The following is a 24,908-nucleotide window of genomic DNA, read 5'->3' as shown; positions in this document are numbered from 1 at the left end:
AAAAGTACTTTGCCCCTGCAGCTAAGTGGCCTTTAGAGCTTGTAAGACCAGTTAGTCAGGCTGGTGAAGTTTCATCACATCCACAGCAAAGATTGAACTGATCATTAGCCATAAATCCCTGCTGACTGACAAGATTTATCCATCCACTTAATTAGTTGCCCTTAACCAAATATTCAGATGATGTTATAAGTCACACAAAGGTTGAGAGACGAGCATAGTATCTCTCAGCAATTAATTGTCAGGCTGCCATTCACAAGAAGGAACCAGCACAATTGTCAATCACTTGGAAAAGGCAGCACCAATCTCCTAACCCAGGGGCAATGAGTTCCAGTGCAGAACATTCGCTGTCACAAAATCTGTTCTAATCTCAACTCGCAGCTTGATACTGGCACCGTTGCACCGTTAATCAGACTCCAGAAATGGTAGCCAGGGTGTTACTCTTTAGCAGAAATGGAGCAGGGCAGACTCTGGACTGGGCTAACACTTGCTCTGTCAAATCTCTGGGTTCATTCTATGGAAAAGGATGATGGTAAGATTGCTCCTGTGCTGAGAGGGCCACCTTGGGCAGGGGGAGGAAGGAGATTATTGCTGCAGGGCGTGGGCACCAAAAGCTGTCGACAGGCTCTGCTGCCGGCCACTCTCACAGTACCACGGAATTGTTACAGCGCTGGAGGCCATTCAGCCCATTGTGTCTGCACTAGCTTTCCGAATGAGCAATTAGTTCCATTCTCTTGCCCTCGCCCTGTAACCCTGTACATTGTTCCTTTTCAAGTAATAGCCTAATTCCCTCTTGAATACTTTGATTGAACCTCCCTCCACCACACTTTTAGGCAGCACGTTCCAGATCCTAACCATTCACTGCATGAATAAGTTTCTCCTCATGTCTCCGTTACTTCTTTTCCCAATTACCTTAAGTCTGTGCCCTCTCGGGTAGGATCAGTTTGTTCCTCCCTACTCTTTGGACACCTCAATCAAATCCCCGCTCACTCACCACAGGCCCTGCCCACCGCGCTCCCTCGCCGCGCTCACTCGCCACAGGCCCTGCCCACCGCACTCGCTCACCGCGCTCGCTCACCTCAGGCCCTGCCCACCGCACTCGCTCACCGCGCTCACTCGCCACAGGCCCTGCCCACCGCGCTCCCTCGCCACAGGCCCTGCCGACCGCACTCCCTCGACGCGCTCGCTCCCCACAGGCCCTGCCCACCGCGCTCGCTCACCGCGCTCGCTCCCCACAGGCCCTGCCCACCGCACTCGCTCACCGCGCTCGCTCCCCACAGGCCCTGCCCACCGCGCTCCCTCACCGCGCTCACTCGCCACAGGCCCTGCCCACCACACTCACTCGCCGCGCTCACTCGCCGCGCTCACTCCCCACAGGCCCTGCCCACCGCACTCACTCGCCGCGCTCACTCGCCACAGGCCCTGCCCACCACACTCACTCGCCACAGGCCCTGCCCACCGCGCTCCCTCGCCGCGCTCACTCGCCACAGGCCCTGCCCACCGCGCTCCCTCGCCGCGCTCACTCACCACAGGCCCTGCCCACCGCGCTCCCTCGCCGTGCTCACTCGCCACAGGCCCTGCCCACCGCGCTCCCTCGCTGCGCTCACTCGCCACAGGCCCTGCCCACCGCGCTCCCTCGCCGCGCTCACTCGCCACAGGCCCTGCCCACCGCGCTCACTCACCGCGCTCGCTCCCCACAGGCCCTGCCCACCGCGCTCACTCACCGCGCTCGCTCCCCACAGGCCCTGCCCACCGCGCTCACTCACCTCAGGCCCTGCCCACCACACTCGCTCGCCGCAGGCCCTGCCCACCGCGCTCACTCACCGCGCTCGCTCCCCACAGGCCCTGCCCACCGCGCTCCCTCGCCGCGCTCGCTCGCCACAGGCCCTGCCCACCGCGCTCCCTCGCCGCGCTCACTCGCCACAGGCCCTGCCCACCGCGCTCACTCGCCACAGGCCCTGCCCACCGCACTCGCTCACCGCGCTCGCTCGCCACAGGCCCTGCCCGCCGCGCTCGCTCCCCACAGGCCCTGCCCACCGCGCTCACTCACCGCGCTCGCTCCCCACAGGCCCTGCCCACTGCGTTCACTCACCGCGCTCGCTCCCCACAGGCCCTGCCCACCGCACTCACTCACCGCGCTCGCTCGCCGCAGGCCCTGCCCACCGCACTCACTCACCGCGCTCGCTCGCCGCAGGCCCTGCCCACCGCACTCACTCACCGCGCTCGCTCCCCACAGGCCCTGCCCACCGCGCTCGCTCACCTCAGGCCCTGCCCACCACACTCGCTCGCCGCAGGCCCTGCCCACCACACTCGCTCGCCGCAGGCCCTGCCCACCGCGCTCCCTCGCCGCGCTCACTCGCCACAGGCCCTGCCCACCGCGCTCGCTCACCTCAGGCCCTGCCCACCGCGCTCCCTCGCCGCGCTCACTCGCCACAGGCCCTGCCCACCGCGCTCGCTCGCCACAGGCCCTGCCCACCGCGCTCACTCACCGCGCTCGCTCCCCACAGGCCCTGCCCACCGCGCTCCCTCGCCACGCTCACTCGCCACAGGCCCTGCCCACCGCGCTCGCTCCCCACAGGCCCTGCCCACCGCGCTCACTCACCGCGCTCGCTCCCCACAGGCCCTGCCCACCGCGCTCGCTCACCTCAGGCCCTGCCCACCACACTCGCTCGCCGCAGGCCCTACCCACCACGCTCGCTCCCCACAGGCCCTGCCCACCGCGCTCACTCACCTCAGGCCCTGCCCACCGCGCTCACTTGCCGCGCTCCCTCGCCGCGCTCACTCGCCACAGGCCCTGCCCACCGCGCTCGCTCACCGCGGTCGCTCGCCACAGGCTCCAATGCCTATTCAGTCCACGTGTTGCCTTAGCGAGCTAGCGGGTTAAACGCTACTCTGTCTTAGCAAAGGAATACCGTGCCTATGTTCTGACTGCATTACAGGACCAAGCACAACTTTGGCATGGGCCAAATGGGGGTGAATCAAGCTGTGATTAGAAATTAAACTAAGCATGTGGTGCACTTTAGTAAATATGTAATGGATCCTGAATGATGAAAGCTGTCAATAGATATCCCTTAAGCTTATAAATTTGTAGCATTATTTTGAGTCTGCACTGGACAGGGAGTTTGCTCCTTAACTGAAGTGTTAGTTGAGGTTGGTTGAGGCCCACATTGAAGGAAATAAACATGATCTGAAAAGCAATTACAGAGACGTGGCTGCAGGACAACAACGATTGGGTCCTTAACATTGAAGGGTACATGATTTACAAGAAGAATAGGAAGCTAGGTAAAGGTAGAGGGGTAGCACTGTTAAGCAAAGATGGCTTTGGTGTAATAGTTAGAGATGACCTTGGTTCAGGGGATCAGGATGTAGAATCAGTTTGGATGGAATAGTAGGGGAAATAAGTTATTAGTGGGAGTGGTCTACAGGCCCCTAACAGTAGCCACAGTATAAGACAAAATATTCAAGAGAAAATATTGTGTGCTTGTGATAAAGGGACGACAATAATCATGGGCAACTTTAATCTACACATAAACTGGAAAAGTCAGATTGGCAGTAGTAGCCTGGATGAGGAGTTCTTGGAATGTTTTCAAGATAGTTTCTTAGAGCAACATGTTCTGGAACCAAGCAGAGAGCAGGTTATATTAGAGTTGGTACTATGTAATGTGACAGGATTAATTAATGACCTCAGAGTAAAGACACCCCAAGGTAGCAGTGAGCACAATATGATTGAATTTTACATCCAGTTTGAAAGGGAGAAGGGTGGGTCTAAGACTAGTATCTTAAACTTAAATAAGGGCAACTATGTGGGGATAAAGGCTGAACTAGCTGAAAGGAACTGGGAAACTAGGCTAGAAGATAGATCAATAGAGAAGCAGTGGCAGACGTTTAAGGGGATACTTCAGAGTATTCAGAATAAGTACATTCCTACTATAAAAAAAATTCCAAGGGGAGGATCCACCATCCATGGTTAACTAAAGATGTTAAGGAAAGCATCAAACTTAAGGAAAGAGCATACAACTCCGCAAAGATGAGTGGCTGGACAGATGATTGGACAGAATATAAAGAACAGCAGAGAATGACCAACAAGAATGACTAAAAGGTTAATTAGGAGAAAGAAATTAGAGTATGAGAGGAAGCTAGCTATAAATGTAAAAACGGATAGCAAGAGTTTCTACAGGTGCTTAAAAAGTGTAAGTAAAGTGAGTGTTGATCCTCTAGAGAGTGACAGTGAGGAGTTCATAGGAGATAAGGAAATGGTGGAAGAAATGAACAAATATTTTGCTTTTGTGTTCACTATAGAGGATACAAAAAACATTCCAGTAATAGCTGCAAATCAGGAGGTGAACGGGAGGAAGGAACTTCGTGAAATTGACATCACTAGGGAAACGGTACTGAGCAAATTAATGGAGCTGTGGGCTGGCAAGTCTCCGGGTCCCAACCGACTACATCCTCGGGTCTTAATAGAGCTGTCAATCTTCCAAAATTCACTAGGTTCTGGAAAGATTCCGTCAGATTGGAAAATAGCAAATATAGCCCCTCTATTCAAGAAGGGAGGGAGGCGGAAAACAGGAAACTATAGGCCAGTTAGCCCATAGGCATGGGAAAGTTATTAGAATCGATCATTAAGGAGGTTATATCTGGGCACTTAGAAGAGCTCAAGGTAATTGGGAAGAGTCAGCATGGTTTTGTGAAAGGAAAATCATGTTTAACCAATTTATTGGAGTTTTTTTGAAGGAGTAACATGCACAGTAGATAAAGGGGAGCCTGTAGGCATACTAGACTTGGATTTCCAGAAGGCATTTGATAAGGTGCCACAACAAAGATTATTACAAAAGATAAAAGCGCACGGTGTAGTGGGTAACATGGATAGAAGACTGGCTGGCTGGCAGAGATAAGCATAAATGGGTCTTTTTCTGATTAGCAGGATGTGATGAGTGGAATCCCACAAGGGTCTGTGCTGGGGCCTCAATTTTTTAAGATTTACATCAATGACTTAGATGAGGGCAGTGAAGACATGGTAGCTAAATTTGCAGATGACACAAAGATAGGTAGGAAAGTATGTTGTAAAGAGGACATGAGGAGGTTGCAGATGGATATAGATAGGTTGAGTGAGTGGGCAAAGATCTGGCAAATGAAGTTTAACGTGGGAAAATGTGAAGTTGTTTACTTTGGCAGGAAGAACCAAAAGTCAGAGTATTACTTAAATGGAGAACGGCTGCATCATTCTGAGGTGCAGAGGGATCTAGGTGTTCACGTACATGAGTCACAAAAAGTTAGTCTGCAGGTACAGCAAGTAATTAAGGCAGCTAATGAAATGCTATCTTTTATTATGAGAGGGATTGAACATAAAAGTAAGGATGTTATGCTTCAGTTATACAGGGTATTAGTGAGACTGCACCTCGAATACTGTGTACAGTTTTGGTCTCCTTATTTAAGGAAGGATGTTAATGCATTGGAAGCGGCTCAGAGGAGGTTTACTATCTTGATACCTAGAATGTGGGTTGTCTTATGAGGACAGGCTGGACAGACTGGGCTTGTTTCTACTGGAGTTTAGAAGAGTGAGGGGTGATTTGATTGACGTATATAAAATCCTGAACGGCCTTGATAAGGTAGACAGCGATGTTCCCTCTTGTGGGTGAGTCCAGAACTAGAGGGCACTGTTTTAAAATTAAGGGGCGCCCTTATAGGACAGAGATGAGGAGAAATCTTTTCTCTCAGAGGGTTGTGTGACTTTGGAACTCTCTGCCTCAGAAGGTGGTGGAGGTGGAGTCATTGAATATTTTTAAGGCAGAGGTAGATAGACTCTTGTTAGGCAAGGGAATCAAAGGATATCGGGGTTAGATGGGAATGTGGAAATCGAAACACAAGATGATCAGCCATGATCTTATTGAATGGCAGAGCAGGTTCAAGGGGCTGAATGGTCTACAACTATTCCTATATCCTATGTTCTTATGTAGGTTTATGTCCAGGCCACAATGGGACTAATTTTAAAAGTGTGCATTCTGAGAAACCATCCTCTCCAGGTGTGTGCATTAATGTTATGTTCAGCTGCGATTTCCTGCTGAGTGTGTGTGTTCCCTCACCATGAAGAATTAGAAATCGCAGCACCCTGCTCTGACTGGGCTGGGCTGGGACAGGACAGCAAGCGAGTTTGAATAGCATGACTCAGAGCGCCACTGCCATGGTTACAGCATGTCCTCAGAGAGGGAAGACTGTGCAGAGAATTGAGAGGAAATAATAAAAATGATGAAATTAAACAAAAACTTTGAAAAGGGGAAATGACTTCTTTTCCCTTAAAAGGACCTGAGGTTTGCAATGTGCAAGCAGGAAAAGGGTTCGTGTAGGTGTTTAATTTTAAACAGTATCTTCAGTGAGATCATTACTCCAAGCAGCAAACCAATGAGAAAAGCACAAATGAGCAAGAATTTGAGGAGAGATCTGTAATACAATTTGCAGTGCCTGACCTTGACTTGCACAGACAATCTCTCCCTACATATGTTCCAGAAGCTGTCACATTGGTCGAAGGGCTAGCTTACTCTGCCGTTCATGGCTTGCAGATGTTTCCAACACATTTCCCTTCTCTCCAGAAGTTACTTGGAATTTGATTCCACTGCTAACTACCTGGTTGGTTAGTTAACAAGTCTTATCCAGTGCTACAATCAGCCTCAGTGGCCCAGGCTGGAGAGCAGAGAAACTTTTTTTTCTTGATTCTTTCATGGAATGTAGGCATCCCTAATTGCCCTTGAAATGAGTGGCTTGCTAGGCTAGTTCAGAGGGCATTTAAGAGTCAGCCACATTGCTGTGGGCCTGGAGTCACAAGTAGGCCAGACCAGGTAAAGATGGTAGATCTCCTTCCCTAAAGGACATTAGTGAACCAATGTTGCTAGCACAGATTGAGGCAGGACCTGGAGGGACATGACTCCTGCCTAGCACGATTTGCTGAATGTGCGTCTTTGAAACCTTTCACCTTCCCTCGTGCTACTGATCTCCCTGTGACTGACAGCATTAAAGACAAAGTGCCTTTCACTTTTAAACTTGCAGTAGCCTATGGCAACCCTGGGATTTTACACCAATCAATGATAGTTTCATGATCACCATTACTGAGACTAGCTTTATATTCCAGATCTATTAGCTGCCACGGTGGGATTTGAACCCATATTCCCAGGGCCTTAGGCTGGATGTCTGGATTACTAATCCAGTGACATCACCATAATACCACCGTCTCCCCATGGAAATCATCCACAAATAGCAACCTGATCACTGTCCAGCTGGACAGTGCATTTGAATGCAAAGCTGAGGACAGCTTTATGCTCAGCTGTGATCCCCCACAGCCAAACAGCTGACCACCACTTGGTGCGTGGCTTACACATGGAGCACAATCACTTGGACAAGATAAGGGAAGACTGCCAGCATCTTTGGAGCAGAATCCCATGAGTCTGAGGCAGCCAGAGAAATTAGGGAATGATTGGAAAAAAGCTAGAAGTAAGATTTCTACTGGAGCAAGTAAAAGTCCAGTCACGGGCTACACTCCTGTCTTGTTTGCGTCTTGTTTCTAACAAGTTTGCTGATGGATTAACAATGGAAATTTACCCACCTCATTCCCCAACCACTGCCCAAACAATTCATGAGGTAATTTGGATGGGCTACTGGCAAAGATTGAGGCAGGACCTGAAGGGACAGGCCAATGGTCCCTGCCTACCACTGTTTGCTGAATGTGTTTTTGAAATCTTCCTTCCCCTGTCTTACTGATCACCCTGTGGCTGACTGCATTAGGGACAAAGCCCCTTTCAGTTTTAAACTCCTGGTAGCCCATGGCAACCCTGGACACCAGAAACAGAATTCCTTGTGCCAAGCACTGAGGCAAAAATGAGAGAAACAACAAGCTTCATTCTCTCCTGAGAACTTATCATCAAACATAAACCTGTCCTTCCATCTTCATCACTGGTCACCTGCAGCGTATTTCCAGCTAATCTCCCAAGTGTCAAAGAGGCTCCCACCCTTGCATTATCCAGTGTAAAACATCACATTCAATCCGGCTTCTCACATCTAAATTCCATACAAAGTAACACAGATATTACTGATGATTATTACCAATGGCCTCAGCAAAGCACATTATTAAATCAGATTTGTTGCTTGCAATAGGAGCTTCTATAGTAATGTCACAAATTTATGGAAGACAGAACAGCTGAATTCTATTTTGCCAGTGGTTGCATCCCAGGTAATTCAGGGTGAAGCAACCAAATATGTTTCAGTGATGTAATAAGATGGTAGTTAAATGTGAATGTAATTATTCAATGTTTTAATCATTTATTCATGAATATGCATCTGGAAAAAGAAATATTGGAAATCTGAAATAAAAAGCTGGGTTAATAATTCAACTAGAGACTCTGTGGCGAGCAAGTGATACCAGATCGATTGCTTGCTTTTTCCCTTTCTGAAGCTGTTGACCTGTGATTATTTCCAGAATTTTTGTTTTTAATATAAGTGCTTGACAAACCTTTACCCATTTATTCACAAACACTCACACTGAAAGGTGTAAAACTCTATACATTCTACTCCAGGTGACACGTTTCTCATTTTTCTATTCACTACTGCACTTTATTCATGGTATGTTAATTATATGTTAATCATATGTTAATTATATTGTTAATTATATTGTTAAGATACAGGTGAAGGGCATTGTTTGATTAAGTACCTAAAACACTTATACAGAGACTCTTTTTTCTGCAGCCTTGAGGAGTCTGTGTTCTATGCGTCCATGGGTTGTGGTAGGTTGTACCCCCTTTCCAGTTTTCTTAGGGAGTTGCTCCTTAAGTTTTGGCTGCACTTCAACCCATGCTCCTGATCTTTGGCCACCCAGTGCTGAGGGGGGGTGGGGAGGAAGGACGATCTCTGGGCCTGGTCAAGGTGGCCATTAACAGGTCCAGGCAGCGGGCGGTCGAGGGGATCGTCCAGCCTAACTGAGTGCCCCTCTTCTGTGGCTACGCTTGTGGCCGGGTGTCCTTGGAGAGGCAGCGCGCGGTGTCCACTGGCACACTTGAGGCCTTCTGCAACCGATGGGCACAACGGGGGCTGGAGTGCATCACTGCCCCCCCCGCCCCAAATGACCTTTTAATTTGATTTCACAAGTTCCTTAAAAGTTTCATCTTTTCATTGCAGTGCCCCTTTAAGGGGCTGTCAACTTGTTCAATTGGTTAATTTGTTAATTATTTTACAAGTATATGCAAGAGTATAAAGAGACTGCTGGGACATGGAGGTGGGTAGGTAGGATGCAGACATATGAAAAGCTGCATTCTGGAAATTATCAAGAAAAGTATTAGCATCTAGTTTCATACTTCATCAACAGGTTTGCAATTGAATTAACACACTCATTGTTTCTAAACACAAACAGGGAGGAAACAAATAGAGGTGCCCACAGCTAACGACATTATTTCCATATTATGTTGCATTAATATTAAAACCGATGTTACGTTAATACAGGGTATTTATACAAGGGAAGCAGGAAGATGGGAACACCATCACCTCTAAGTCTCACACATTCCTGACTTGAAGATCCAGCACTTTCCCTGATTTTCACTGGGTCATGTTCCTAGATCTCCATCTCTAGCAGCACTATGGGAGCACTATCACTACACAGACCGCTGCACTTCAAGAAGGTGGCTCACCAGCACCTTCTTCAGGGAAGTTAGGGGTGGGCAATAAATGCTGGCCTTGCCAGTGATGTTCACTTTCTGATATGTATAGTAAAGAAAGCATACTGGAAGTGGTGCCTGTAGCTTTATGTGTGAGCAGAAGTGTGTCTAAGGGGCCATGTTCCTGTACAGCCTCAGGCACAGACATGCACCCACAAACACAAACACTTATAGCTCAGACTCTGTGTGCAAATCAACAACCACAATCTGTGTATAATCTGTAAATAGAAACATGAATCATAGAATGGAGATTAGGTATTTCTGATTTGTTAATTCCCACAAGTAAATGCACAGAGCTGTGATAAGTGACCACACTGATCCCTCTTCCCTTTTGTTAAAAGCCCCAAACAAAATAGCAAAGCTTTAACTTTCCTTGGGCTGCTCACACTAGTATCATTCACAAAACCATTGCCTAATGCAGATGGCAAAACTTAAGTGATAGCATTGCGCACGCTCTGTACACATAATGGCACTAATAGAATCAGACACACCCTGGCTTTTTGCCCTTGTATATACTGGTGCTGCTGTTGACTCTTACCACAAGGGAGATGGGTCTTTTCCAGGAAACAACACCAATTAACCCTGACAGGAGCACCTGCAGAAAAGAAAACAAGAATTCTCAGTAGTTATGCCAGCAATGTGACATTTGGTGAGCAGACCAATGTTACCCTCCCCCCTTTCCCCTAGAACAATAAAGGGTTGACATAATGCATAGCAAAAGCAGCTTCTGTACCTGACAGAAACAGATGGTTCAGGAGACACTCTATCCCAATGTAAAACATACAGACTAATTACCCTCCTGTTCGTTCATTCAGGAGTCGATCAGGGTTGTACAGAGCATAACCAATAACTGATCTCACACATAATACTCACTATACACCCAAATCCTTAATGTTGACTGGGACATGATGTCATAGGGTGACCATGCACTCAGCTTTTTAAAAACCCTTTCAAACTATTTTACCTCAGAAAAGCTAGGATACAAACAGCGTCTCTTCACTCTCCTGAGACTTGGACTGGCTGAGCAACCTCCAGTAGCCAATCTCAAACTATGAATCTGGGCATGGTGTATTCCAGCAAGCTTTTTGACAATGATGGGAGTGCACTGTGACCTTGCCCAACTGTTGCCCTCATCTGATCACCAACACAGTCACCTGTCTCGGCTTTAGTCACTGGGTAAGAATCAGGAATGGGACCCTTGGCTCATCTTTCCTCCCTAGCTCAGGAAGACTAAGCAGATTGTAGCCTCTCAATTTCTCCCCAAACTGAGATCAGCACAGTCTAGGAATCAAACTCAGTCTGTGAGGCTCAGTGCCTCACCAGGCAGTATACCACCCCCCATTCTGTAGGATCACAGATTGGTGAATGCCTATATTTACCAGGCCAGGCCAATCGATTGGAATACCAAACATTGCCAGCTAAAACACTAAGTGTTGGCATTTACTGAGAATATGAAAGCCTGGAAACTCATGTGTCAAACAGCAGCTTGCTGATACATGCTTTACATTGAAGATGAGTAACCTTCAATTTTTATTCAGTACCAGAATGCACGTTGTCAAAATGAATTGATGTGTTTTTGGCGAGAATGGAGTTACTAGGCTCCCCCAGCCCACCACTAACATCTCCTAGACATTTAATAGAGTCAGCTGCAGCATGAACACACACGAGCTTGGTGGATGAGGTTAATGACATTTACTCACTGGCCTTTGTTCACAGCCATGATCAGCATCATCTCTTGCACCCTGCACCATCTTACTCAGTTATTTGAAACAAGTAGTTAACAAGTCCCAGTTCATTCCGTCCACACTGTCAATTTATTCAATCTATCTTGGTTTCTCATACAATACTGTCAACCTGGTTTCAACAATTCTTGCAAGAGAAAGAAGAGATTTTACTCTAAGGTGAAAGCCATCAGCTTCGCCAGATAATTCCCAGTGACCCAAGAGTTCAGTGATTCATAACACAGCCCTTTGCATCAGTCGGTCACTCTACTCCCTCCCTGCACAATCCCTTGTGCCAGTCCATCACTCCACACCCTCTCTACACAGCTCCCGTGCTAGTGCGTCACTCCACACCCTCTCTACACAGCCCCCGTGCTAGTGCGTCACTCCACACCCTCTCTACACAGCCCTCTGTGTTATGTCAATTACACCTCCCCAACACAGGCCCATATGCCAGTCCATTAGTCACACCCTCCCCAAGACAATCCCCTGTGCTAGTTCGTCACTCCACACCCTCCCTACACAGCCCCGTGTTACTTCGTCACTCCACACCCTCCCTACACAGCCCCCTGTGCTAGTTCGTCACTCCACACCTTCCCTACACAGTCCCCTGTGCTGTGCTAGTGCGTCACTTCACACCCTCCCTACACAGCCCCCGTGCTAGTGCGTCACTCCACACCCTCCCTACACAGCTCCCGTGCTAGTGCGTCACTCCACACCCTCCCTACACAGCCCCCGTGCTAGTGCGTCACTCCACACCCTCCCTACACAGCCCCCTGTGCTAGTTCGTCACTCCAAACCTTCCTTACACAACCCCCTGTGCTAGTTTGTCACTTCAAACCCTCCCCAAGACAATTGCCTGCGCCTAATTTTAACTACCCACATGAACACAGACCTCTTTAACAGTGCTACCCCTAACTGTGCTGCTAATTTTATCGTTATTCTGAAGAGCACAAGGCTCCCACTTTGTAATTAGTCTGCACTTGGGCCATTACTGATCAGTAAACAGGTACTGAGATTCTGTAAAATCTCCCAGTGCATAAATTTTGAGACACTTCAGTGAAGGGGAAAAGCCCATAGTGAAAGGCAAGGCAAGAAAGAAGAGATATGAGAAAAATCAAGTAGTAACTTGATCTCATTTCAATACAGGGGGACAGATTCAGCCAATCCAAGTCACAGTGATAGGAATCACATCCAGGAAACACCACATAAATAAACAGCTCCAATCTCAGCAGGATTGTACATCTTTTCACAAGTCTGATTGAATCCTTTACGAATTGACGACTGGGATCCACAAACTGCATTACTTGATCCATTGTATTCTCTTTTCTGTTCCTCTCTTTCTCTGCAGAGATATCAGTATTCTTCAGCCGCTGACATTGCACACTGGAAGAGGAAGCTAACTGTGCAGCTTGTTCCGGAAATTGTACCATGACCTCAAACTGCATCCATGTAAAATGGGCCAATTGAGGAAAGGGGCAATGGGGCTAAATTGCTGATTAGCATTTCCTATATTACAACAGTGGCTACACTTCAAAAATGATTTCAATATTACTTAGGGTGGTTCTGAGGTGGTGAAAGAAGCTAACCAATGCAAGATTTGTTTTAAAGAGAGTTGGTAGAACTCCATCAGGCTGAACTGCTCCAGCTGAGATGTGAAATCCTAAAGCATTCCGGGATAATTATGCGTGGTGTATGGACCACCGAGCCCAAATTGTGCAAAGTTGTAATTTGTAAAATCTCTCCATATTGTCTGCCTTATCAACACAGAGCATATTAGATCATTTTAAACTGTTGAAGCTGCCTGATCTGATGACTGAGACCAGGACACTCCGAAATTTGGTCTTTGGTACCAAAGGAACTACAATTTTAGCTACTTCTCTATTAAAACCATTCCCACATATTAACGAAAGAAACATCAGCATTTGGAACAGTATCAATTTCCTGTATAATTCCTCTCAGAAGGTGAGTGTTTCACACTATGAAGATGGCTGTACCAACGTGAACTCTCACGCGTACTATCCACCACTCTGCCCACACAACAGACCTCCCTCTAGCTCACTCTCTTCTCCACCCTTTCTCTCGCTCTCTCCTTTCCAACCTTTCCCTCTCCTCTCTACCATTTCTCTATCTTTTTTTTCTTTATTCTTTCATGGGGTGTGGCATCACATGCCTAATTGGGTTGCTAGGCCATTTCAGACAGCAGTTAGGGGTCAACCACATTGCTGTGGATCTGGAATCATACGTAGGCCAGACCGGGTAAGGATGGCTGATTTCTTTCCCTAAAGAACATTAGTGAACCAGGTGGGGTTTTATGACAATCAATGATAGTTTCATGGTCACTGTTACTAAGACTAGCTTTATATTCCAGATTTATTAACTGAATTTAAATTCCATCAGCTGCTGTTGTGGGATTTGAACTCCTGTGACCAGAGCTTTAACCTGGTCTTCTAGATTACTAGTCAAGTGATATTACCACCAAACCACCATCTCCCTTTCTCTCTCTCTCCCTCTTTCCTCTCCACCCTTTCCCTCTGTCTGTTGGGCACTGGTTGGGAGCCTTCACTGGGGTGTATCTGGTGCCCTGCAGCAGCAGGTATAAGCTGAAAGGCACTATTTAAAAGGAACATTCACTGGCAAATACTCAGATCAGTGCAACCTGGTTGTAATTTATTGGCAGCATTTGGCTGTCCAGCTGCTGAATAAGCTCCAGCAGCACAGCATGTCAGTTTGTGCTCTGCCCCCCAACAACTGTCATGATGCCTACATCCCTGCATTCTTTGACCCAGCTCAGCAACAGACTGGATTCTTGGGGGGCAAGGGTTGACGTCTTTACACATGGTTCAAGAGATCTCAATAAAATCTCTGCTCACTTGCTGAATGGGAACACAATTAGAGCCACTAGAAGCATCATAAAGCTCACTATTGACTGATGAACCAACAAGTTTTCTGCCTGGACAGGTCTGGGGGCTTTCTTCAGCTGTTTGCTGCATTCTGTAGACTATCTTGTGCAATGCAGACATTGCATATAGCCTGCAACAGCTCCCACAATCTGATGAGAAAGGTCCTAAATGTGGGCCTGCAGTCAAAAGCTCTTCGCCAATGTCTCAGGTAATCTGCTTCTCCTGCTGCTGTTCTAGCTAAACCATACAAGAGTATGGTCACAGTTTGACAACCACACTGAGTCATACAGGGTTATAGGCCAAGTGCTGGAAAATGGGATTAGAATAGATAGGTGCTTGATGGCTGGCATGGACACGATGGGCCAAAGGGCCTGTTTCTATGCTGTAGAACTCTATGACTCAATGACTAATTGACTAAATTGAGAAATACAGCACTTGCTCCTATCAAGCAGTATTATGATTTACTGGCTGGCTCTAACCCAGACAGAAGAGAGTCTTGTACGTTCTTATACCCATACACAGAGAGTGGCTCTCCCAGCGAAGGTATCCCATATACTGCTCAAATCTATGTCACAGTGCTACGGTTTTGCTTCATGCAGTATCCAATTCAAGTTGTGTGAGACTGCCCCCATCCTTGCCTCTGCAATGAAGGTGAAATCCTAACATCACAGTTACATGCTCCTAAACGCATCCTACAACATCAACACATATCAGCGTTCAGTTACACACTGGATGAACTCCATGTGCCACAGGAGAAGCTGCATGGCTACAGGGTCAAACTTGGGCTGAGTCAACCACATTACTTTCGCGTGATATTGGAAAGGAGAGAAAGTTCACAGTGACACACACGCTATGCAGTATTCCCGGTCCTTGTTGTACAATGAAATTTCCTGGCTAGTAACCCAAAGCCACTGTCAATATGAAATAATCCTGGAAATTCAAAAAGTAAACAGGAACACACTAATTTGCTTCTGTCCAAATGGCATGTTATCTCCTTTCAGCATGCAGTCTCTTTAGCATTCCTTCAACACCAGGGATAAAATATGGAATTAATGATCAACATGATTACACCTATAAGTGGACCTGTGATTGGTCAGGTTACACCCACAAGTGGACCTGTGATTGGTCAGGTTACACCCACAAGTGGACCTGTGATTGGTCAGGTTACACCCACAAGTGGACCTGTGATTGGTCAGGTTACACCCACAAGTGGACCTGTGATTGGTCAGGTTACACCCACAAGTGGACCTGTGATTGGTCAGGTTACACCCACAAGTGGACCTGTGATTGGTCAGGTTACATCTGCATGTGTATTGAGGTGGTTGAGAGATACCTGTGAAGAGATACAAGCCTATTTAGTGTTACATAAATCTGATACACTGTCAGCACTCATGCAGTACAGGAGTATAGTGACAACAACTGCACACCAGGACTTTTGCTGACCTGTCAGATACTTGCTGCTGTAGTTTGTAGAAGGCTGAACTGGCACAGCTGATTCAGTGTTAAATCTCCTAGTCAATAGTGGACTTTTGAGAGAGGTGACTGCCAAGGTATAGGAAACGCCCAACATATACAACACAAGTGCTAGAGAAATTCCATCAGTAATGTCTCCGCCGCATCCTGTGGATTCATTAGAAGGACAGTCAAACAAACGTTAGTGTCCTTCTTGATGAAGCCAACTCCACAAGCATTCAGGCAAAACTCCTGCAAAATTAACTTTGATGAGGCAGAGCAGTGGCAGAGAAGGAAAGAAAAATAAGCAAATCCTGCACTCTGGATCCCACAACCTCATGGGACATCCTGCCCCATGTATCCAAAAATCTACAGTTTGGGAATTGGCCTGTTCAGTCACATGAAGATAGGTGACAGAAACTAGCGACCCTGAGTAGATGTCATCCTCGAATTGGGGACAGCCACCCCTGATGAAACTAAATCTTGTATTTATCCAGTAGCTCAGCCACGAATCTCAAATAAACTGCTTTTACATTTTTAAATTCAAATTGGCCATGGGTTACAGATTAGAAAAACTCTGAATGCTGAAAACTCACAGCAGTCTAGTCAAATGTGAGAAACAAAAGGCAGATGCATATTTCCCAGGGAGCCTATCAGGTTCTAGCAGTGATGGAATAAATATTGATAGGTCTTTTTCTTCTTGTGAATTGTGGTGCATTACCACTAGTTTCTGTTTTTAAAATTGGAACGTGAAATGCATTTGAAGCAAAATATGTGACAACACAATACACAGTGTGCAGCTGCCATTTCATTCATGGCAAGTGACTAGGACTGTATGACAACCCATTTGAAAGCTGAACGATATTTTCAATGGACTAACAGAGCGCCAGTGAGCTCTAATCTGCCTTTACAAACAATCTTGATTTGCATCATTTACGTAATGTACAAAAAGTGAGTTCAGTAACGGGTTTTCAGAGCCCAAAGAAGCCATTAAATCACATTTTCCAGTAATTGAAAATGGGAAAACTCAGGCTGCATGAAGGTCATTAGGAAGTACAGCAATGTTCTTTCACACTTGAGAAACCAGCTCAAACTCAGCCTAGACTCAGGGACAACACAACATGCAGCAAAGCAGTGAGGTTAAAGGCCCTATAACCCATACAACCTCCAATAAGGAATTGTCAGTCTCTTGTAGTGACCTAGGTCCCATTATGGGGAAACTCTGGACTTTCCATCAGCCTATAGATAATCCTGCAATGTTCACACAGCATGTGGAGAGTAAAGTGGTTATTTGGCTAAACTGATGGAACTCAGGACTTGCGTCCATGAACAGAATTATCTCATCCATTAGAAACGATCCAATTGGAGTCAGCTAGAAATCCTCTGCCAGGGATAAAGGGAAGTTTGAAGCTTGGTGCTAGGTCTATGATACAGTTCTCCATTTGCTTCTGATTTCAAGTTACCTGAATTACAAGTAATATACATTTTTTAACAAGACTTGCAGAGGTGTGAATGTTTAATATTTAATTTGATAGCTTGGTTGAATGTATGGTACAACATTATATAAACAGGCACAGAAGAAAGAATGACTCGCATTTTCTATAGCACCTTTCACATCTTCAGGATATCTGAAAGCTTTTTACAACCAATGAAGAACTTTTGAAGTGTAGTCATTGTTGAAGTGTGGGAAATTTGACAACCAAATTGTGCACAGCAAGATCCCACTAGCAGCACTGTGATAATAACAAAAACAATTACACCTGATAATATGCTTTAGTGATATCAATTGGTTAGGACACTGGCAAGAACTCCCCTTCAAATAGTGCCAAGGAGTCTTTTACATCCACCTGAGAGAGCAGACAGGGCTTCCATTTAATGTTTCATCTGAAAGATGGCACCTCTGGATAGAATGTGATTGTAGACATGTCATTCCCACTGTGGAGGTATAGAATGATGTAATTCACTACTCAGTGGAGGAGGTGTTTGAATAGGTGGAGAAGGGAATTCAGCGAATTATTCCTAGTATGTTCAGCCACAGTCTAGCAGCTTGTTGGAACAGGTGTGGGGAGTGGTGAGGAGCGGGCTGGTCAGAGAGGTATTATAGGAGTGTATGACTCTGGAGAGCTAGATCATAAGAAGCAATGGAAGCAATCTCCTACACATCCCAAAATAGAGCATCTGATATCCAAGGTACTGAGCTGGGATATTTCAGAGCCACTCCAGCTCAGTCCAAGACCTTCTGAGCACACTATGCTGATCCCCACAATATGCAGTTAGTTCTGTGCAATATGACATCAATTTCATTATTTAGCATGGCTGCAACATCCCCCAACATCAGCATTAGTTTCAAGAGTGCACCTTAAAGGCTCATCATGTATTTCATAGCACTTTATTCCTAATTCACACATCATTTGATTAATTAACATTGTGTGTTATCAGGTCAGTCACCTTGCAAAAATCTCTCTACGAAAATACTGAATTTCTTAAAAACAACTTTATGGCTTTGAAACTTAAATCAAAACCTCTCACAGCTTTAAGAAGAGATGGAAATAAATTGAAAATCAGCCTATTTTTAAAAATACATAAATTGAAAACTTTTAGAATTTATCATTTGTAGGCAACAACTGTTACATGGTTTTTCTTTGAAGGGCTGTAATTTTTATCTGACAGTGGAGTGTCAGGCAATATAAAATTACTGCACCTCCTGTGATGATATTCACAGTGTGTATAGTTTCTCTCTTACATATCTCCAAGCTGGGAAACAGACAACTTGTGTTTTGAAGTCCAATAAGAGGAATGACCTGAACCGCTACCACTGCCAGGCTGATAGGCCTGTGACCTTAAATACAGGTAAATTAAATTAAGGGAGCCTACTGAGACTTTACGTTTAAAGAAAATACAATATATGTGTATTTACCTTCAGTGCCACCTAGACGAATTAACGTGGGAGATGGAGTTTGGGAGAACTGTAAAGTAAACATAATGGTAAGTATGTATGGATGCCTTACAGTTAAAAATAATACTCAGGTAACACACCCAGGAAGGACACAGGAAGTGAGACAAACAGATGTATTAAAACTATGTGCCCTTTAGGATTGCTGATACCAAGGCAGCCAACATGCTATTTATGAGGGTAGGTCTGCTATAACATGTAACGCACAATGTTTTATTGTACTGACATGCCAGCCAATGCTCTTTTAAAATCACATGTCTAACTGAATGGAAACAAACGTAGAACTCCAATATTCAGGGGAGTCTGAAGATTACTCTTACTGCAAATTTGGGTTGGTGGTTTTGGGGGGGTGGGGGGGGGGGGTGGTGTAGGAAGCATAATGGAAGTGGAGCAAGAGAGAAAAGTTGGTAGAATGACCAGGCATCATGAGTTCAATGAAACAGCTTCTAGGCTGAAGATTAAGTGTTAGTGAGCAGTCACACAACCTCTTACACATAACACACTTAATATACACCAGGCTTAGGTGAGAACACAAAGTGCTGACACCAATTCTCATTACAGAGAAAACAAAGAGCTGTCAGGATGTGTTTCTTGTCCTATTTTCTGTTCCAAACCGAGTTTCCTGCCCAGGCACACATTATGCTGATTACAGCTGTGATTGAAATATGCCATGGAATCAAGAACAGCATTACTATGAGAATTAACACCAGGTATAGGCCGATTGAGCTATAGGTTCCATCACTGTTGCTCAATGAAGTGGGACTAGATAGGCCATAGTATCAGATCGGTGATTTGCTGAATTCCGTGCTGCTGTCAGTTGTTAATAGGGTCTCATTGCTGTACAAAGGCATGTACTGTCACACCACCTGGGAAATGATAATCTGTCTCACTGTAGGACTGAATACAAGGGTAAGAAATACATAATCAGGAATAATTTAGTCACTCATGAATTCATAGCTACCAGCTCAGCTTGCCTGACCTGTAGATCCCAACAGCCAACATTAGGAGTGGTACAAGCAGCACTCACACAATCCCAGGATACATTGCTCTAAAGGTACAGGCAGCATTCATACACAAACCCAGGATACACTGCTCTAAGAGTCCAGGCAGCGCTCATACACAAACCCAGGATACACTGCTTCAAAGGTACAGGCAGCACTCTTACACAAACCTAGGATATACGCTCTAAGGTTACAGGCAGCACTCATACACAAACCCAGGATACACTGCTTTAAGGATACAGGCAGCACTCATACACAAACCCAGGATACACTGCCCAAAGGGTACAGGCAATTATCAGCAAAGTGATGGAAGGTGTTATCAAACATGCCATCAAGGAGCACCTACTCACCAACAGCCTTCTTATTTTCGATTCTGCAGGGCCACTTGGCTCCAAAACACACTATAGGCTTCGTCCAAAACAGACAAAAGAGCTGAATTCCAGAGAAGGTGGGAGTGACTCCTCTTGACATCATTTGACTAAATATGGCATCAAGCAGCCCTGGTAAAATTGAAGGCAATGGGAATCACAGGAAACTGCTTACAGGTTGGAGTCATACCTAGCCAAAAGAAGATGGTGGTTGTTGGAAGGTCAGTCATCTTAAACCCAGGACATCACTGCTGGAGTTCCTCAGGATAGTGTTCTAGGCCCAACCATCTTCAACTGCTTCAATGACCTATCCTACATCATAAGGTCAGAAGTGGGGACGCTCAGTGATGATTCCACAGTGTTCAGACCCATTCACCACTCCCCGGATATGGAGCAGTCCATGCCCACTTGCACCAAGATCTGGACAATATTCAGGCTTTGGATGATAGTGGCAAGCAGCATATGCGCCATGCAGTAGATATGGAGTTTTCAGTTTGTAAGTGCAGTCCAAGGCAGAGCTGGTCTGTTTCACTGAACGTCAGATGCCCATTTTGAACTCTTGTCATTCACACACTTGGACTAGAGGGAAGAATGATGATATTCAAGCACACAAACTGTCTGAATGTCACTGCTGCTCAAATATCCTATTCGGTCAGGTACACAGCTCTGGAGCATAAGCTCTGGGTCCCAGTTGGGAGACTGTGTGAAACTGCCCTGAAATCCTCAAAATTAAACTCATTGCACCAAAACTTAAAACAGAGAAAACCATCTCTCACCTCATAAGGAGATGAATGACAATACAACTGTCTGTTCTCTGATTAAATATAGAAAAGCCAGGGTTAAAAGGTCCTTACACACCTCTAATCATCTTGTACCCTCTCATCATCCTTTGAACTCATTAATATTCAGAGTAGGAACAATCAGAGGCACAGCTGTTTGCAGTATCACAGTACACAGTCAAAACAAGCACCAAGAGATTAAAGGTAAAACCAGCCATGCACAAAGCTAATATATTCTGATTTCATTATCGGCTTTGGCTGAATCTACCCCTTGGCAACTGCTCAACAAAACAGTAAGCAACAGCAAGCAGCAATAGGGGGGACTATTTCAATTGTAGAATTTAAATATGATCCTATTTTAGCTTTTGTTAAATATAGGGAAACTGGCAGAGAGATGAAACCAGAAAATGTTGGAAATAGTCAGCAGGTCAGACAGAACTTTTGTCATCAACCTGAAACAGTAACTCTGTTCTCACTCCGCAGATGCTGCCTGACCCATTCAATACTTGCAGCATTTTCTGCTTTTATTTCAGACTTCCAACATCCGCAATGTTTGCTTTTGAGACAAGCTGAGGTTCAGTTCAAGACAATCGGCAAAGAAGCTCCAGACCTGTATCAATGGCAACTTTTGAGTTCATAAATTGTCTTGAAATAGAACATAATGTATCCAAACTAACACGCTGGTACTATACTGGGGGTCAGGGCAAGGAATCTAGAGATCAAAATCGGAGGAGAACAGAGATCTCACAAGGTTGTAGAGCTGGAAGAGGTTAGGAAGATAGGGAGGGCAGAGGCCATGGAAGGATTTGAACACAAGGATGAGAATGTTAAACAGAGGTGTTTCTGCACCAGGAGCCAGAAAGAACAGAGGTGATGGGCAAATGCGATTTGGTGCGAATTTGGCAACAGGTAGTCTTAAATGAACTGAAGTTTAGAGGGTGCAAGATGGAAAGCCAGCCAGGAGAACATTGGAGTAGCCAAGTCTATTGTAACTGACACTCACTTGTAAATCTCACTCCCTGACACTCTCATTTCTCCCCCTCAGCCCACCAGCAAAACACACATTCCTCCTTCATACCACTCCCACCACACAAAATTCACACTCCTCCCTCAGTTCTGCACTGCAACGAGCGTAGTTTGAGTTTAAAAGCTGATATTAGGCTGATAATCAGCTCACTGAGCTGAAAGCTTGGAGTAAAGAAACAGAGGCAAAGTATAAATCTGGCAGAGCGTATGGAGACATTAACCAGTTGTAATGATGACAGATATTGTCTTTTCTTCCAGAGGAATGTGGCTTTGCAATTTATTTCCTGCATTTGTAGGCTATATTTTTATCTGCTGTCTGACTCTGACACGAGATGCCCAGTTTGATTCTGTAATATGCTGGGAGGTGACGAATTTACAATTACTCACACATACTCAAATAATAACTTTATATTAAAAGCTGTGAATTGGAGACATGCAAACATGTCAGATTGCTCTGGGCTACAGTCTGGGTTTCCTTGAAGCACAGTCTCACAATAATCTCATTTTTTTTTCAAAATAAACTATTTCTCAATCTTTTTTGTATTTATATTTACAAAATGTGTTTGTTCAAAGTCAGGTCAGGGGCTCCTTAAAGAGCATTTCTTTTAAAATTCATAACGTCTGAGCACTTCTGTTTTGAGAATGTGAGCTGTGGAAAGCTGTCTGAACCATACGTCAGCTTTCTTCTCCAGCCAGCCAAACATTAAACATCCTCTGCTATATCTTATCCATTATCTGTTTATTAATAATTGTCTCATCAGCGGCTAAAGGGGTCCCAGATGTGATATTGATCTCCTCAGACCCGGTGTGGAGTCAGCCAATTTCAGATAGTGTTGGTGCCTCCTGTATAACTTATATCCTTCACATACGTGTTAAATGTCAGGTGCCCAGGTCCTGCTTCAATAGTTCTACAGACCCAGCAAGTGCATAGCTCCATGGCTCGGTGTAAAGTTTGCTGTCCCCGTCCCACACTCGCCCTACTGCCTCAAGTCTCACTCCATTCCTCCTTCATTGCCAGCTACCCCTTCACTCATCCCATCCCCTCACCTCCCCACATTCGTCCACAGCCCTGCGCCCCCCTCACTCACTCAGCCTGGCTCTGATGTTGATTGCTAGATTGTAGCTTAAATTACATTAGAGTCGGGCAGTAAGAAAAATAGTCAGAAAATTCAGCTGAGAGTTTGGATTTGTTTCAAAATAAAATATGCCTGAATAGTGGAAGCGCCAACATCCTTTCTCATGAATGATGAAACTGCATAAATCAGCCGATTATGATCCCTTCTCTCCAGCTTTCCCTCTAATGCTGTAGCTACATGAATCATTTAGTGATAGTCCCCTCCTGCTAGCTCGCTGCTTCAGGGCAATGTGCAGTGGGACGGTCTGATTGAATGGATAGCTAATGGCCCATACTGAATCTAATTCCTGGTATAAATGGGAGGTGAGCAAATGAAGATAAATACAATATATATTTAGGGATTAGCACCATCTCTGCATCTCCATCCGCAGCTCTCACAGGGACAAGGATAAACAAATTTTCCAATGTGGAAAAAACTGTTACATAAAATTATAAGAAATGGGAGCAGCAGTAGACCAGAGTAGTACAGCCAGTCGAACCTGCTCCACCATTCAATATGATTATGGCTGATCTCAGGCTTCAACTCCACTTTCCCATCCACTCCCCCTATTCCCCGATTCCCTGAAAGACCAAAAGGTCTGTTTATCTCAGCCTTAAATATATTCAATAATGGAGTATCCACAACTCTCTGGGTTAGAGAATTCCAAAGGTTCACAACCCTTTGAGCAAAATAAAGTCTCATCTAAATATCCATCCCTCATCCTGAAACTGTCCCCCTTGTTTTAGGTTCCCCAGCCAGGGGAAATATCTCAGTGTCCACCTCATCAAGCCCCTTTAGAACCTTGAATTTTTCAATGAGGTCATCTCTCATTCTTCTAAACTCCAGAGTGTCGACCCAATTTACTCAGCCTCCCATCATAGGGCAACCCCCTCATCCCAGGGACCAACCTAGTGAATCTTCACTGTACAGACTCCAAAGCAAGTATATCCTGCCTTAAATATGGAGACCAAAACTGCACACACTATTGCAGGTGTGGTCTAACCAAAGCCCCATACAACTGTAGCAAGACTTCTTTATTCTTGTGCTCCAACCCACTTGCAGTAAGGGCTAACATGACATTTGCTTTCCTAATTGCTTGCTCTAACTGCATGCTAACTTTGTGTTCCTTGTACAAGTGCACCCAAGTCTCTCAGATATCAACATTTACAAGTTTCATAGCTTTTAAAAAAATCATCTTTTCTATTCTTATGACCAAAGTGAATAACCTCATTTCCCCACATTATACTTCATCTGCCACTTTGTTGTCCACTCACTTAACCTGCCAATATCTTTCTGCAGTCTTTGTTTCCTTCTCGCAACTTACATTCCTGCCTAGTTTTGTATCGTCAGCAAATTTGGATACAATACTCTCCGTCTCTTCATCTCAGTCATTAACTTAGATTGTAAATAGCTGAGGCCCCAGCACTGGTCCTTACGGTACTCCACTAGTCACAGCCTGCCAATTTAAAAATTCCCTTTTATTCCTACTCTCTGCTTTCTGTCCGTTAACCAATCCTCTATCCATTCTGATTTCAATCCCAACTTCATGAGCCCTTATCTTGTGTATCAATCTTTTGTGTGGCACCTTATCAAATGCCTTTTGGAAATTCAAGTATGCTACTTCTACTGGCTCCCCTTTATCTATCCTACTCGTCACATACTCAAAAAACTCTAATAAATTTGTCAACAGGATTTCCATTTTGTAAAATCATGTTGGCTTGTCCTAATCACACTATGTTTTTCTAAATGTATCATTAAGACTTCTTTAGTAATAGATTCCAGCACTTTCCCAATAGTGGATGTCAGGTTAACTGGCCTGTAGTTCCCTGTTTTCTCTCTCCTTCCTTTCTAGATTAGCGGTGTTACTTTTGTTAACTTCCAATCTCTGGGTCTATACCAGA

General features: G+C 45.4%; 1 protein-coding gene across 5 annotated transcripts in view; it reads right to left on the bottom strand.

The window, feature by feature from the left end:
• The window catches only part of fam189a1 (family with sequence similarity 189 member A1), a 63,701-nt gene that overhangs the window by 17,534 nt on the left and 21,259 nt on the right, over positions 1-24,908 (bottom strand). For 4 of the 5 annotated variants that reach the window (XM_041178427.1, XM_041178428.1, XM_041178429.1 and 1 more), the window contains exon 2: positions 10,228-10,284. In XM_041178427.1, coding sequence (XP_041034361.1) covers positions 10,228-10,284 — 57 coding nt within the window. Of the gene's footprint in view, positions 1-10,227; positions 10,285-18,682; positions 18,732-24,908 lie in introns of all 5 variants that reach the window. The other variant, XM_041178431.1, reaches the window with a different exon arrangement.

Source organism: Carcharodon carcharias, chromosome 32, assembly GCF_017639515.1.
Source record: "Carcharodon carcharias isolate sCarCar2 chromosome 32, sCarCar2.pri, whole genome shotgun sequence".
In the NCBI taxonomy this organism is placed as follows: Eukaryota; Metazoa; Chordata; class Chondrichthyes; order Lamniformes; family Lamnidae; genus Carcharodon; species Carcharodon carcharias.
Note: the sequence above shows the minus strand (reverse complement) of the source record. Positions and strands in the feature narration are given on the sequence as shown.